The 16,344-nt window shown below is 67.6% G+C and overlaps 1 protein-coding gene across 1 annotated transcript in view; it reads left to right on the forward strand.

Annotated features, from left to right (window-relative positions):
- EXD3 (exonuclease 3'-5' domain containing 3) overlaps nucleotides 1–15,972 on the forward strand; it is a gene marked incomplete at its 5' end in the record, with an annotated part of 52,943 nt that extends 36,971 nt beyond the window's left edge. The window contains 3 exon segments of the mRNA XM_079706328.1: nucleotides 13,459–13,552; nucleotides 15,244–15,282; nucleotides 15,581–15,972. Of these exon segments, the coding sequence (XP_079562454.1) occupies nucleotides 13,459–13,552; nucleotides 15,244–15,282; nucleotides 15,581–15,894 (447 nt within the window). The 3' untranslated portion in view covers nucleotides 15,895–15,972.
- Between the last annotated feature and the right edge of the window lie 372 nt (nucleotides 15,973–16,344).

The following is a 16,344-nucleotide window of genomic DNA, read 5'->3' on the forward strand; positions in this document are numbered from 1 at the left end:
GACAGGTGAGGCCCGCGAGGCCCTGGCGGTGGCGGGACGGCCTTGGCATTTCTGCTCATGTGAGCTGTGGCCACTGCCTGGTCTGTGCGTTTTCTCCTCTCCGCCACCCCCAGACGCCCATGCCCACGGCACGGGGGAGCTTGGCGGGGGTGGGGAGGGGGCGGTCACTGTAGTCTGTGGCCAAGAGGTGGCAGAGCGTCGGGGCCCGCATGGCCAAGGTGGGCAGCTGAGAGTGAAAGGGCAGCTCAGGGCGGGTGTCCGCTCAGGGTTGGGAATGTCCTCCTGGCCCAGGGCTGGCCTCCCACGGGGCTTCTGGAGGGAATACAGGGAACCCACCAAAGTGCCTCTGTCTGGGGCGGTTCCCGTTTTCCGAGGGCAAGGTCCAGAGCCACGGATTGCTGCTGGGTCCACCCTGATGTCTAGAAAGGTCTGGCTGAGGAAATCCCCAGGTCGGGGCAGCCGTCCCCAGGACTAAGGTCCGTGAGGAGTCTGCAGCCTGGGCGCCAGGGAGGGGGCCCCCCTCTGCTCCCCTGCTGGCCTGGGTGCTCTGTCCTGAGCTGTGCAGCTGAGGGGAGGTGATGCGGCCTTTGGGCCCAGCCCTGCCAGGCTGGGGCATGGCTGCCCTCGGCGTTGGGGTCTGCACGGGTGCGGCGGGCAGGGAGTGCCAGGGCCGGTCCCCGTGCAGAGTGCTGGCTATTCCCAGAATATTCTGGAGTTCAGGCCATGACGATGTTGCATTGGGAGCAGCTCCCCAAGCCCAGCTGTTTGGTGGCAGCTCAGCCTGGCTTCCCCCATCCGGGTACACGTGGAGGCCGGCCGGGCCCCGCGCTTCTGCACAGCCCCCCGGGCCAGCGCCCAGCAGAGTGGGAGGGAGGGAGGAGGGAGGGAAGCCCCTGTTTTCTGGTCCTTGGACCCCCACCGCCTGGCCTGGGGTTCAGTCTGTGCAGAAGCTGGGCCCCTGCCCTGCCAGGACGGACGGTGGCCAAGCTGGGTGGCGGGAAGTGCTTTCCCTTGGGCTGGAGCTCGGGAGGACGGTACCGGGTCCCTGCTCAAGGCTGCAAGTGTTGTAAAGACCCCAGGACGTCAGGCGGGGCCTGGGGGGGCATTTTCCTGAGCTTTTCAGAGCCTCTGCTGGTGTCTTCTTGAGAAAACGGAAGTTGGGTAGCCAGGAGGAAAACCCCACTCGCGCCGCAGGCCACTGGCTGGGGAGCGCCTGAGCCTTCGCACCTGTGAGGGCACAGAGGGCAGCCACTGCCCCTCGCGGGAAGAGCATCCAGGGCCCCGCTGCCCTCACCTCACGTGGGCCCCGTTGGGGGGCGTGGAGCTGGTGCAAAGGCAAGAGACAGAGCCGCACCCTGGCGGGGCCAGCCAGTGCCCCCGGGAGACCGGAGACAGTCCGGAGGGGCCAGCGGGGCCCAGGGAGGCCGCAGCAGGCGGGACAGATTTGCAGCATTCTAACCGCAGGGCGGGGAGGCAGGAGACCTGGAGCAGGTGGTGCACCCGCCCAGGTAAGGGGTGGCGGCAGCTTGGGGGGCGGGGCGCGAAGGCGAGGCACAGAGGATCCCGGATACGATTCAAGGGCGTGGCTGGGAGCCTAGGTTTTAGGCTGAGCCCCTGGCCGGCGGCCCGCCAGGTGCAGGGTCTGGGCTCTCGGGAATCTGGTCTGGAGGGCGCACCGGGGTACAGCAAGCTCTTGGGGCGGGGGGAAGGGGCTCACTGCCCAGCTGGGGCCCTGCCCAGCGCTGTCCTTCTGTGGTAGATGTGCATTCCACACGTGCCCAGCTGGTGAGGACAGAGGCAGGGTCCACGGCTCGCGGCCCAGAAGCAGAAGGCGGCCACAACAGTGGCCACACGGGGCTGCCGGGGGTGGGGTGGGGCGCCAGGCAGAGACCTGTGTGTGCGGCCACACGGGTGGCAGGTGGGAGCCCGGGTGTGAGGCTGGGCAGCAGCGCCCAGTGGGCCTTAGTCGGGAAGGGGGTCCCAGGGCCGGGGAGCCTCTGAGGCCCGTGGCTGTCCGGCAGCCTCCAGCGGGGCTGAGCTCCAGAGCGAGGCAGGTTGGGTGTGCCCCAGGGCAGGACCCTCCCTGGGTGGCAGACAGCTGTTTGGGGACATCTACATCTGTGCACAAGGACCCCAAAAGGCCGGCATGGCAGGGCCAGGCGGGCAGAGAAGGGGGTCCCTGAGAAGCTCGGATTTCTGAATTTGAGCCCAGCCTCGCTCACCACAGAAGCACCTGGGGCAGGATGGGAGGACCCAGCTGGCTCTGGGTTAGTGGACTGGTTCCCACCGTGGTCTTCAGGCCGTGGAGCTGGTCACGGCGAGCAGAGGAGTCTCACTGCCGACTTGCAGCTGCAGCCGGGCTGGGCCCCTCGGGCCATGCTCTCCCCACCTGCCCCCAGAGCCCCTCGGCCACGGTGCTCGCGGCCTCCCCTCAGGAGCTCAGCCTGAGCAGCGGCCAGGAACGGCTGCCCGCCCAGCCCTGCACGCTGGCTACGCCTACACCCAGTCCAGCGCCAGAGCAGTGCTGTCCTCGGGGCTGGCCCAGGGGAACCAGTGGCCCTCTCGCAGGTGGACCCCAAGAAGCCCAGAAAAGGGGCTGCACAGATGCCCCGAGGTGATGGCCTGAGGCCCAGTGACCAGTAGCTCCTTGTGGCTGCAGACCCTGCTCTGCACTGAGAGGCCACGGCCAGGGCCAGGGTGGCTCCTAAGCCCATCTGGACATCAAAGGGCACTGGCCGCCGGCCAGCAGGGAGCACACGCTTAGAACTGACCCAGGGAGCGCCTCCGTGCTGTGCTCAGCCGGCAGGGTCCTGTCCTGCGCCCCCGAGGGCCCGAGCACCCTGGACGCTGGCTCAGAGCCTCTGCTGCCCCTGCCCAGGCCAGAGCTGGTCGCCTCCCTGGAGAGCTCCCGCCGCCAGGCTGAGTTTCCATTTTCTTTTCCTTCCTTCTGCTATTTTGGTGCCGTTCCCAGAGGGAAAACCCACTTGACACACGAAGCGTTCCCAGAGCCTGCCCGGCCACTCTCGGGGCTGCTCGTCGGGGTGCGAGGCCAGAGCAAGTGAGGCTGGAGGGAGTGTGTGCCTGGCCACGTCGGGGAGGCCCCTGTCACAGGGAGGTGGCCCGCCTGCCCACCCCGGGGCCCAGTGGGTGAGGGGCAGTGGGTCTCTCGTAGAGGGCAGGGTCATGGCCCACGAAGTTGGCGACTTGGGCCTGGGATCGTCCATCGGGAACGTCCGCCAAGAGGACATTCCCAGTGCTGTCCACCATGGGAAAGGATCTTATCAAAGAAATTTGAGTTTAAAAAAAACCCTAAGCAGGAGCCCAGGCGTGGCCGGGCATAACGTCTATTTTTCTGCCCCTCCGGCCCCCTCTGCTGTGGTGGGGATTGGGCCGTGGCCCCAGTGACGTCAGCCCTTAGAAGTGGGCCCCAGGAGGGGAGGCCACTGCAGGATGACAGTCACCCCACCTCAGGGAGCTCTCAGCAGAGCCAGCTCAGGGGTCCCCAGGAGGGGGAGGGTGATGGGGGGAGCCTGCAGTTACGGGAGGCTGGGCCTCGGGGACAGGCTCTCAGACCCCCCCGGGAGACCCCAGGGCTGGGCAGGGGCCCTGAGAGAGAGGAGGAGGCCACCCAGGCTGATCTCTGGCACGGGAACGGGTGTGGGCAGAGGGCTCTTGGGGCCTGAGCATGCGAGGGGGACCCCGGGCCGGCGGCCCCCCAGCGCACACACCCACACCTTGGGGGCCTGCAGTGGTGGGGGCCCCGGAGCCCTCCCAGACCCAGGGGCCAGCCGGGGCGCCCATGCCCAGCCTGTCCCCGAGCATGGAGACCCTCCCTATACCCTGATGGCCAACTGCAGACGTAGGAACAGACAGGAAGAGGCGCAGCGGCCACTGACCCCGCCCCTCCCCGGCCTTTGTGCTCCGTGGCCCCCAGCCCCGTTCCCACACTCGGTGCCCCCAGGGTCACACAGGCACAGAGGCTGCAGAAGGAGTGGCCCCCACCCTGCACAGGCAGAGGCCCCGGGCGGCTGGCTCCTGCAGCCGCAGGCGGGGCCTGTCACAGGCCTCGAGGGTGGCGGGAGCTACCAGACAGGTTTCATCAGGGGTTGGGGCCCAGCATGCCCCAAGACTCAGGATGCCAGCCGGGGTGTCGGCCCCATCGGCAAGCTCGGCATAGCCCCCCAGAGGTGACAGCAGGGTGGGCCCAGCTGATCACCCCAGGAGGCCCTCCCCCCGGCCTGCAGGGCCTTCCTCTCGGTCCCACCCCTCCCCTCTGGGTCTCATCCAGAGCCCAGCCTTGGTTCCCACCAGATGGCTCTGGGGGAACTGAGGACCTGGATCGCGCTGGCCTGGGGACCCCTGCTCCCGGTGGCCCACTTCTTTAGGGCGGATCCTGGGCTGGCGTGACAGCCGTACCCACACCCGCGCACGGACGCAGGGCTGCCCGGGCACCAGCCGTCTGGTAGTCTGCCACCATGCCTGCCCCACGTGGGACTCTCACCCTCCCGCAGGGCTACCAGGGGCCCCCATGCGGTCCGAGATTTGTGATGAGTCCCTGGGAACAGCCTGGGCCAGGGGACCCTCTGGTCAGCGCCCGGGGAGGTCGGGTGTGTGAGTCCCCAGCCCAGCTCACGCCAGGCGCCCATCCAGGCACCCAGCTCCTTGCTCCTTTTGTGTCTGTCTGTGGGGAAGGTGCCCCGGGGCCCGGCGGTCAGGGCCACTCCCCTCTGGACCCTGGTCCTCACCGTGTGCTTCTAAGAGGTGCTCCCCTGTGCGGTCTGGGGGCCCCCCCAGGGTGTACCTCCTGGATGTTGATGGATGTTCACTTTTTAAAAGGGCTGAGATGCTTCAAGTCAGAACTCAGAGGACGCGGACTCGCCTGACAGAGGACAGGCGTGTAGCCCGGACAGGTCACAGTGCAGGGTGGGACGGCGGGCACACTGGTGCACAGACACACAGGATGGAGGGAACAGTCCACAGCCACGGCCAAGACGCTGGCCCCAAGCCAGGCCGGTGTGACGTGGCCTCAGGGGGAGCTGGTGGAGGCCAAAGAGGACAGGCCTCTTGGACCTGGAGGGAGGGGCAGAGACCACGTGGGCACCCTCGGCTCAGTCCTCTCAGGCCCAAGGTCAGTAAGACACAAAGGCTGGGGTCTCCCGTCCCTCCGCTCTGTGCCCCCCTGGCCCACGTCAGTGCCACTCTCTGAGCCCCAGCCGCGGAGCCAGCAGGAGCCACTGGCGTCAGAGGCGTCAAAGGCCAGCTCTAAACCTGCCGCTCAGTGGACTCCAAAGAAAGGGGAGGGAGGGTGGGGCGCGGATGACTTGCCTTCTGGGCGAGGGACAGGCGATGCCAGCCAGGCCGGTGGGGTGGGTGGGGGAGGGCACCCACCTCAGTCCGAGGGTCCTGTGGCCGGGGCTGGGGCTGGCGGAAGGGCAGGAGGCGCACCCTCCCCCAGATGTCAGACATCACAGCCCACGAGCTAAATCACTTGAAATGCAGACTTCAGGGTCCGTAGATAAGGTTTTGTTGGCAGCAGCCCCGCCTGTGTGTTCGTTCGCACACTGCCCACAGCTGCTTTCGCAGAAACCAAGCAGCCCTTCCAGGAAAGCCCCTGCCCCCCACCGCTGCTGCTGGGGTCGGTGGCAGGGATGACCGGGCCCAGGGGCCAGGCTGGCATCTAGCAGGGAAGGTGGTCTCTTCTTCCTTTTGAGTACCTGCCAGCTCCAAAGCCAGGGGGCCTGGCCCAGGATAGCAGGCCTAGCTTCTGCAGACCCGCTGTCCCCTCAGCCCTGGACGCAGCAGGCAGGGCAGGCTCACCAGCCTTGGGGTCAGGGGCCAGAGGCAGCCAGCCCCTCAGGGCTGCAGATGGAGGAGGCCCCAGGTAGCTGTGGATTGGGTCTGGGGAGGCTCCTCGGGGTGACAGGGTAGGGCCTGCTCGGCAGTGACTACTCCATCTGTGTCCGAACAGGGCAGGGGCCTTTGGATCGACGGGCAGTGCAGTGGGTGCCCTGTGGGTGGGGAACAGCAGGGGCAGGCGTGTGTCACCCCCACTCCCACCCGGCCACCTGCCCCTCCCCAGCTGCACGGGTCAGACCGGCTGGGGTGTGGGGGCACCCCCTTCCCAGCCCCTCCCAGGCAGCCCCGCTCTCTGCCCACCCGCCACCCTGAGCGGGGCCACTGTGGGTGGAGCTCTGCTGAGAGCCCATTGTCGGGTACGTCTGGGACCAGCACAGACCCCGAAGGTCTCCACAGGGATACGGGGTCTCCACAGGGGAGCAGTGTGGCCGGTGGATACCTGGGCAGGTGGGGGCCTAGGTGTGCCCCCAGCCAGCCAGGGGTAGGGCAGGGCCTCGGGAGAAGGAACGGTGCTGTCCTCCCTGGAGCTGGGGGAGTGGCAAGGGAGAGTGCATTGCGGGGGCCCCCGGGAAGTGGGGGGCTTGGCTGGGTAGGGACTGCTTCTTCCTCCCCCCGTCTCGGCAGACGCACTGCACCAGGCGCAGGTGGCAGTAGAAGAGGGGCCCCTCTCCTGCTTGGCCTGACTCAGTGGCCCTGGAAGGTGCAGGAAGGGGGAAGGGCCAGGGGACGCCCGCCCCTGGGCTCAGCCCCGCAGCCACCGCTCCACACTGCCAGCGCCCCGACTCGTTCCAGCCTGCTGTCCACACCGGCCCCTCCTGACCTCACCGGACCCCACATCACACCCCAGCTCCTGCAGCACCTGAGCACCCACTCTCTCCACCAGGCCTGCCAAGCCCCAGTTTAGATGTCACCTCCTCCAGGAAGTCCTCCAGGCCCCCAGCCCAATCCTGGGAATACCACCACCCTTTGGAGAAGTACTCTGGAGCCCCCCTCTCCTTGGGCTGAGAGCACGGGGGCAGGAACTGTCCCCTGGCCCCCTGTGCAGGCCTGATGTGAGTGGGTGACTGCAGGGCTGTCACCTGCTGTCTGAGGGCCCAGCTCCACTTGTCGGTGGGAGGGGGACAACCAGGGCTGCCCCCAGCCCGTACCGCATCGGCCCCTCCCCGACTTCCCCAGCCTGCCACCCCTCTCTCCGCCGGCTGGCGCCCGCCCCCTCCCACACGGCCCTAGGCAGCCGAGGTCCTCCGCCCCCGCCCCCCGCCGGCGCGGGAAGGCTGGCGGGCGGGCGGCCGTTTGCTTTTGAATCTGGGCCGGGCGCCCTGAGTGGCCCTTTCAAAGGCCGGCGGGGGCGGGGGCCGTTCCCAGGCGCGCCCCGCCCTCCGCGCCGCCCCTCCTCCCGCTTTCCCACGCGCCCGCCGCCGGCGGTTCTCACGGCCCGCGCCCCTCCCCCGTCTGGGAACGGCTCGCGCCTGCCGCGCTGGGGGTGCCCGGGAGCCCCGGGAAGGGGGCGCCTCCCGGGCTCATCGGGGACGGTGGAGGGGTATGGCCACCGGGGGGGGGGGGGCTTCGGGACCACTGGGAGGGGGCTGTGTGCCGCCTGGGGGTGTGCTCGAGGGAGGGGTGCTATGTGCTCGCAGTGGGGTGCTCAGGGGCCACAGGGGAGGTGTACGTGCCGCCTAGGAGGGTGCCGGGGCTGTGGCGGTGTGGACGGTGGGGAGAGGGGGAAAAACAGCTAGTGGGGATAACGGGGGGCCACGGGGAGGGGGCTGTGTGCTGCCCAGCGTCTTGCCAGGGATGGGCGTCAAGGGGGATGAGCTGCCTAGGGGGAGGTACTGAGGGGCCAAAGGGGATGGGGAGCCACCCCAGGGCCTGGTTCCAGAGGGCATCCTCTGGCCCAGATTCTGTTTGATTTAACCCAGGGCATGTGGCTACCCACCCACCCTCACCTCACAGGGAGAGCTAGGGGGTCCTGGCCATGCCTGCCTGGGGACAGTGAGCGCTGCCCCTCGTTGGGGTCTCCCTGCCGTGGGAGCACGTCCGGGGCCTCCCGTGCAGCTCTCTCACTCTCTCTGTTCCTTCTAAGAGCCTGGGGGGGCTGGGTGCCGGACTTGGGAAACGCAAGGACAGACCCCCGATAAGTGCGAACTTCAGAGCAGAATCCCACCTTTTATCTGAAATTCACATATTGTCCGCGTTCTCCCTGGTCCCCCTGGAGGGGGGCTGTGACTGTCGTGTGTCAGAGTCCAGGATGCGAGGAGGAGGGGAGGACTTGGCCACCTGTCCAGGCCCAGTGGCTCACACCCCTCTGTCTGCCTCAGTGGACACTGGCCCCGACCCATCCAAGTGAGCTGGACGTGGGGTCTCATTCTGATAGGCTTTAGATGGTCTAAGCGGGGCTGTCAGTCCGGCTGTCGCCATGCAGTGGGGTCTGCACGTCCAGGTCCTAAGTGGGCCCTGGGCTGGGGCTGGCACAGTTGGAAGAAGAAGCGGGTGAAGGCTTGAGAGGATCAAGGCACACAGGGCAGGGAGTGACCGATTCCTGGGCCATAGGCCTGCCGGCCCCAGAGAGTCTGAGGAAGGGGCTCAGACCCTCCCCTGTGTCCCTAACCGGGGTGACCCTAGCCGGGCAGTGCCCCTCAGTCAGGCCTTGTGTCGTCCAGACTGCGTCTTGGACACCATGCTTATCTTTCTGCCCGGGGCACGTGGCTTTCCTCCCATTGTCCCAGATGCCACTGTCCCCTCCCCATCTGCTTGGAGAGGCGGACTCTCCCGGTCAGGACTCCTCCCACCCCAGGAACACACCTCCGGACCTCCACCCCCACCCCCACCCCCACCCCCGGATGTGCGGGGCACTGCAGGCTGCTGGGCGAGCGCTCAAAGGCACATCCACTCACGCAGGCCCCATGTCCTCACGTGACATGCCGGGTCACACAGGCTCCGTGTTCACACGCCTGACTCACACCCACACGTGGACACACTTCAGCTGCTCCAAAGCTGGTGCTCTTGCACCCCGAGGACCTGGGTGCTTCTGAGCCCCAGGCCTGCGGAGTGCCAGTGCACACGCGTGTGCCCAGACCTGGCTCTGTCAGGGTCTCTCACACACCGCAGGCCCCAGCACCCGTGGCCCCTGACCCCCCAGGGTGCCGACAGCGCCAGAGGCCCATCCCCCGCTCTGTCTGCAGAGACATTGTCCCGGCCCCACAAAGGGGATGGACCATGGCCTGGTGGGGGAGGGGCCGGGCCTGTGGGAACTGACCTTCCTGGGCCTGGGGGCAGGGCGGGCACAGAGCGGGGCCCCTGCAGGGCTGCCATCCTAGGTCTCCTGCAGTGGGGACAGAGGGCCGCAAGCCTGCTTCACGGGTCAGAAGAGCACTGGCTGGGGGTTTAAACCTTCCCAGGCAGCCCCACCTCAACCGCACACCTCCCCGGGGGCCTGGGGCCTGGTCCTGCTGCCCCAGCACGTGCCCCTGGCTGGCAGGTGGGGGGTTGAACCCTGCAAGGGCCTGGGATCTCAGCTGTGACGGGAGGGGCCACAGTGCTCCCAGCCCCCAGCCCAGTGCCAGGGCCAGCAGGGCCTTCCTGGGCCAGGCCAGCTTGTCTTGAAGGAGGCTCACAGCCCCACCCCCCGGGCACTTGGGGGGCAATTGACCCAGGACCCCTCAAAGTGCTGCCCGACAGCGTGGGAGAGTGAGGTGTGGAGCAGACCCAGGGCGGCGCCTAATTGCTTCCTCCATGGCCTCCGTCTGCCTGTCCGCGAGGTGTCAGGCCCGCCCCCAGGCCGGGGGTCTTTCATACCAGCCCTTTGTCCCTGGCCCTGCACCATTTGTTGGGGGCAGCTCTGGGGGCTCATGGTGCACAAGCCAGCCCAGGGAGGCCTCTGGACCCACCGGTCTCAGGACCTCAGGCAAGGCCGGGGAGGGGTGGGGCAGGGGGTGGCGCTTGGCAGGGACCAAATGGGCCATAGGGCCCTGGGAACTGACGCTGGTGCCCTGCAGCTCCTCTGGCACGAGTAGGAGACACTTGCCGAGTGTAGGTGCGTGCGGGAAGGTGCCAGAGACCCCGCCACCCCATGCTGGCTCTTCTCGCCCAGTGGTTGTATGGGGATGATGTTTATTTTCTTCTGCTCTTTTTTGCTTTGCTGTAAATTTGCTCTAAATGAGCAAGAAATGGGCCACTACTCTAGAGCGTGTCACAGCTTCTCAGCCCAAGCCCCCTTCCTCCCTGCCTGTGGGGTCTCCTGGGGCCTGGGTACCAGACTGACCGTACCTCACATCCCACTGGGTGGTGGGCCTGAGGGCAGGGAGAGCGGCTGGCCTACCAGGGAGCATGGTCAGGCCGGCTGCTGGCTGGGCAGGGAGCCTTGCCCAGGTCCTCCTCAGAATTGGGTCCCTCACTAGGCTCCCAGCCTGGAAAGGCCACTTCCTGCCGCCCTGTTCCCTAGGGACCACTGGTCCTCTCTCACGCCCTGTGCCCTGGCAGCCCCCGGTGAGGCCCATCTCCCACCGCACCCCCCTCAGCGCCCCACTCGGGGAGGCCCGGGGCTGATGGGGGTCCAAGGGTGTTTATAAGCAGTTTGCACGGTGCTGCTCTCAGCCCTAGGAGGGGCTGGTGGGCTCTGGGCAGGAGCGTGTGCAAGGCCCCTCCCACCGCACTCTGTGGCCCAGTCCGGCCTGCCTGTGACAGCCCTCTCCCCACTCCCGACACCGGGGCACCAGCCGTCCACTACCTGGTGGCACAGCAGACGCCACGGACGACGGCAAGCGTGCGTCCACGGCTGGTGGGAGCAGATGTGCCTGGGGACACACAGTTCAGGACAGACCCCGTGACCTCGCCCCTGCTCAGCTCTGGCTGCGCTGGTGGCAGTCAGTCCCCGGGGGGAGTGATGGGTGGGGGTGGGATTCCTGGGCTCAGAGCTGAGAGCTGGCCTGCTCATGGGCATGGCTTCCAGCACCTGGGAACCGACCCCTCAGCCCTCCAGCTTCCCCCTCCCCAAGTCCCAGTCTTAGAGGAACGGAGGGTGCCAGCTCGCACACCCGCCAAGCCCAGCGAAGGGCTGGGGGCGCCTCCCAGGGAAGTGGCCTTTCCTGCCCTCCTTGGGCCTGGGGGGAGGGAACAGGCCGTAGAGGGTGGGCCACCAGGCCTGGCCCGCCTGGCTTTGGGTCCCGGACCACCACCAGTCTCCTGGGCCAGTCCCGGCTGGCAGCCCAGCCCCGGAGAGGCCGCCTCACGCCCTGGGGTTGGGCGTCACGGTGGACGTTGGCCCCAAGCACCCTTGGAAGCTGTGGCAACCAGGCATGCAGGTGGACCCCTGGGACAGGGGAGCCAGGAACCTTCCCAGCCCCTCCTGCCCGACTCACCTGGCCCCTCCCACCCAGCCAGGCTCTGGGGGTGGAGGCCCGCCCTGCCCCCAGGCTCCCAGGCTGGATGGGGGCAAGGAGACTGAGCGGGACCAACAAGACCACACTGTCCACCCGTCCAGGGCGCCCATGGCCCCCCACTGGCGTCTGCCCAGATCTGCTGGCATCTGAGGCTGGGGTCTGCACACCCCCTGTAGGAAGTGGACCTGGCTCAGACACCACCTGCACGCATCCCCTCGGCTGGGGGCTGGCGGGGTAAGGACCCTGCCAGGTGTGGGGTCCTGGCCAGCCAAAGTGTGACCATGAGCAAGCTACTCAGCCCCTCGGAGGCCCCTTCTCCACAATGGGAGGTCAGAGGCTCCGTCCCCCTTTGCGTGGGGAGGGTGATAGGTGTGTGCTCAGCTCCGAGCCCCACAAGGGCAGGGCCGCAGCCACCCACAGCAGGTGGTCAGGCAAGTGTTGCTGGGCCGTGAGGTGGACAGGAGATGGACAGGGAGGCCCTGGGTGCCAGGCCCTCCTACAGATGGGGACCACAGGACAGGGGGTGGGCAGGTGGCCCAGAACCGGCTTTTCCAGCCGGGAGTGGGGGTGGGGGCCAGGGTGACAGCAAGACCCGACAGTGGGCAGCGGCCGTGGGAAAACTAGCACCGGTGCTTCCCGAGGGTGGGGCCGGCCCTCGCGGACAACAGCACCGGGCGTTTGTCTGCGCGCAGTGACTCAGCATGAGCTGGCGGCCCCGCCCAGGCGTGCACACCACCGGTCCTGGGAAGGCTGGCAGACCCCTTGCAGAGGACCCCACCCCACCCTCCTCCCGCTGAGCCATCCCTCCCACACCTGCTGGTGCGGTCCCCTCGGGTGGCCTGGACAGGGGGAGCCTGGGCCTCTGTGGCAGGCAGCCCAGGGCAGCGGCCGGAGGCTAGACGGCCCGCCTTTTCTCAGCTTCTTCCCCAGCTGGACCTGGAGTGACCACGGGCCTGACCTGCAGCCGGGGCTCTGCCCTCACTCCTGCCCCAAGAGCCCCTGGACCTGCAGCCAGGAGGGCAAAGCCCACAGCGGTCTCCCTGTGCCGGAGGCCAGCCCAGAGTCTGGCCGGGGTCAGTGGGAGGAGGCCCCCCAGAGAGACCCAGGGGAGGGTCCTGCGTGAGGATCAGCCTCGCACCCCCAGCCTCCCAGCAGAGGCGGCCCTGCCCTCTGGCGCCTGCCCACCCCCCTGCCACCCCGGGCTGTGATGCTGGAGGCCAAGCAGTGAGGCCACAGGTAAAGCAGGCTCCGTGACGAAAGGCCGTGGGAAGAGGGTGTGGGGGGGCAGGGCAGGAGCCCTCTCCCCGCCCCAAGCCCGTGGCTCCAGGAGCCCATGGCCACCGCCTACTACCCACCCCAGGCGCTGTCGTCCAGGGCACTGACAGGGCTCACCAGGTGAAGAGGGGCCCGGAGCCGTCGCTGGAGCACCCGTCACGGCCCCTCCTCCCCGTGGACAGAACACCTGCATGCACCCGCCTGGGAGCTGGGTTTCAGCGGGCGCCCGGGCCCCCCACCCCATCTTCCTGCCTCGCTCTGGGAATCCTATGTCCAGACCTGACACCCTGCCAGGCAGTGGTTGTCATGGAGCAGCCCCGGGGTGGCCACACTGCGAGGGCAGGACGGGCCCCACAAGCCCCACCCCCACCCTCGGGGACAGTAAGGTGGGTGGGGCTGAGCCCGCTCCGTGTCCTCGACCCGGACTCTGCGTGGAAGTGGAAATGGCTTTGCTCCCTGCCCCTCACACACTCGGTGCCCAGTAGCTGCCAGACCATGCCAGCTCCTGGCGCAGGGCAGGCAGCAGGCGTCATTAAGAAGCGTGGACACTGAAATGGCCCCGGCATGCCCCAAAATGGGCTGAGGGGTCAGAGCAGCTCTAGGGCCGCCCACCCTGACCCTTTGATGCTGGGCCTGCGTCCCCCACCGATGTTGAGCCATCCCAGGGGGCCTAGGCTTGGCTCTGGATTTGGGGAGGACAGCTGGGTGATGGCAGAGACCTCTAGCATCTTAGGAATTAGAAGAGGCTGCCCAGGGCCCACTTGGAGCCCATGCAGTCAGGGAGGGCTCCTAGGACGTGGCGCGCCCCATGGTCTTGCAGGAAGAGGAAGGGAGGTGTCGTGCGTCTCTGTGAAACCCCCTGGGCAGACCCAGAGCTGCAAGGAACACAGGGCTGGGGCTGGAGGGACGGAGAGCACCTCCGCAGACTCAGCACCTCCTCCGTCCCTAGGCTTGCAACTGTCACCAGTACCTGAAGGTCCCCAAGGATGTAATGAAGCAGCTTGTGTGGCTCAGCGGCCACCCAGAAGGCCCTAGCGGTACAGGTGAGTGTGCCTCGCTCAGGAGAGGGCTCCGTGGAGTCTGTGGGCAGTGGCCCAGCTACTGGGTGCTCCCAGGGCTAATCTCTGGGGACAGCCAGGGAGGGGCCAGTGCCAGGGGTGGGTGTGGGGGTGGACAGACAGTGTCCAGGGCCGGGATGAGGGCCGCGGCCTCTGCTCCCCTCTGTGTGGTGTGCAGGCCACTCACTCATCCAGGAGACCGGGAAGCTCCGGCACTCAGGGCCCCCGGGATAGTGTCCCCCACTTTCTCTGCAGTGGGCCCTGCTTAATCACCCTGCCCCATACGTGGAGCGCACCCGCACACGGACACATACGTGTATCTTGCACATGAAGACACACACGCTCACTGGCACATGCGCTCTCACACACGTGCCCGTGCACACTCGGTCACGTGCGCACACAGATGAACACACACCGGCAGAACGCACACGTTCACCTGCATACACTTGCATTGCTGGCCTCGCCAAGTAGCGGTCTGAACGTAGGTGAGCCTGGGTGCACAGGAAGGAGGTCGAGCCCTGCTGTCCGCCCCCACCAGGGCAGGTCCTATTCAGGGGCCCGGCCTCAGTTTCCCTCCGTGGAGGGCGGGATAGGGTGGCTACAGAGGGCATCTTGGGACAGCCGAAGGGGTGAGCTTGAGGCCAGGGTGCCTCCGGGCCCCTCTGCACAGCTGGTGCTCCTCCAGGGTGCTGTCTTCTCACTGTCCTTCCCGCCTCCCTCGGAGATTTGGGGCCACCCACGTAGTGGTTGAGCTGTCATGACGGCCTGTGTCTGGCCCTGTGCAGCTCTCAGCTCTCCACAGCATGGCCAGGATGTGCTGGAGGCTGGGGGGAGGGGCAGGGCACAAGCAGTGCACCCCACAGGGGCCCCCCCGGGCTCCAGCCCCACCGAGCCCCCGACACCCCACCCGGAGGCTCACACTTGTCCTGGGCAGCACCCTCACGAGCTGGCAGGTAAGGGCTGGGGCCAGACAGGCTGTGGCAGAGCAGGGAGGCCAGACGGAGGTCATGGCCTCTCTGGGCTCCACGGGGGCAGCAGGGCTGGGGTGGGCGCCTCATCCATTCAGATCTGGCTGCAGTTAATCTGGAACCATCTGCAAAGAAATGTTTGCCAAGCAAATTACGAGGGTCAACGGGCCTGGGGGACGCTTCTCCCACCTGCTGGCCAGGGCTCCTCGGCCATCGCCACCTCCATCCCGCACTGGACCCTTGGCTGCTGCCGGCCTGGCCGTCACACCGTGCCCTCAGTGCGGGTGGGGCCCTCTCGCAGGGTCTCTCCCACACCCTGAGCTCCAGCGGTCCCTTGGGCCCCTGCCCGCCCACCGACCTGGTGCTGGCTGGTTGCGAAACTCCCTCCTTGGCAGTGGGCTTATCTGCTCATCACCACCCACGGGCCACCCCCGCCCCACCCTGCCCGCCAGTTCTCAGGCCCCCAAGTGCCCTAATCGGCCGATCTTACGCCCAGAACATGGTTCCCAGGGACCTTTGAGCCCCAAGAACCTCCCAAGGTGTGAGTTCCCATGGGAGGGGACTGGGCTGGTGCCAAAGCTTCTTGGCCCCCTGCCCTTTGCCCTCTCTGCTGGGGGTGGGGGAAAGGCTGGGCACTTCAAGGTGCCCTGTGGGCACTGGGGCTGCCAGTCTATCCTTAGAACAGACCCTGACAACCTTCATTGACAGGTGACGAGGCCGCCCAAATTGAGGATGAACAGGAGACAGGTGAGCCCTGGGACCGCCCACCAAGGACACAAGGGGCCCTGGCATCTGGACGCACCCCAGGATGGGGCAGAGGGGACCGCTCTGAGGGGACGGTCCCTGTGCCCTGGGGGGTTGGGGGGCAGTGTCAGGGAGGGCTGGGAAGAGAGAGGGGTCAGTCACCTGTGACCCAGAGGTCCCTGGGTAGGAGAGGTAGGGGGTGGGGTGGCTAGGGAAATGGAAGGAGGGGCCCCTGGAGAGAGTGGGGTGGGGGCCGCATGCCTAAGGGCGGGGGCTCAGGGTGGCTGCTCCGCCTGTCCAGGCTCAGCCCCAGAGGAGGCCCCCGGGGGCTGCACCTACGAGCCCTCTTGCCGCTGGCTGGAGGAGGAGGACCTGCAGAGCCGCGTGCCGGCCACACTGGGCAATGGCACCCGACTGCAGCTGTCGGGGGTCCCAGCAGGCGTGCTGCGGAGGCCGAGGCTGCGGCATTTCTACTGCTGCACGGGCTGTGGCAAAGTCTTCTGGGAGGGCTCCCACCTGGGCCGAGTCGCCGAGAACTTCCGAGAGGTTCTGGAAGGTGTCCCCGGCTCCCGCGAGCCGAGCCGAGCCCCCAGCCCGGCCGGCAGCCTCTCCTGAGGACTGGGCCCATGGCCCCATGGCCCCATGGCCTGCGTCACCCCTGGGGGCCCAGGCAGCCGGCAATAAAGTGGAAAAGCTGCACGGGTGGTGGCCGTGGACTCCTGCTGGTTTCCATTTCACCCCACACCCCCGAGCGTGCTCAGCGCCTCGCAGCCATCCCGGGAAGACGGAGCTTTCCTCGTGGTCAGGAGGCTTGGACCCTGAGCCAAGAACTGCCCAACGCTCAGCAAGGAGGCATTCGGGAAGCATGCCTGGAGGAGGAAACGGCCTGGGCAAAGGCCCGAGGGCCGCACCGGGGGGCTCCCCAAGTCTGCTGGCGCTCAGCGGGGCTGGAGGGGTGCAGGACGGGTGGCTGGGCCCCATGTGCTGCGTGGTCCACCCACTTTGCTGTGGCGGTACGTGCCGGCCCCCGCACCACTCACTCCCCACAGTGGGCCCAGGGCCCAG

Source organism: Hyperoodon ampullatus, assembly GCF_949752795.1.
Source record: "Hyperoodon ampullatus genome assembly, chromosome: 6".
Taxonomy (NCBI): Eukaryota; Metazoa; Chordata; class Mammalia; order Artiodactyla; family Ziphiidae; genus Hyperoodon; species Hyperoodon ampullatus.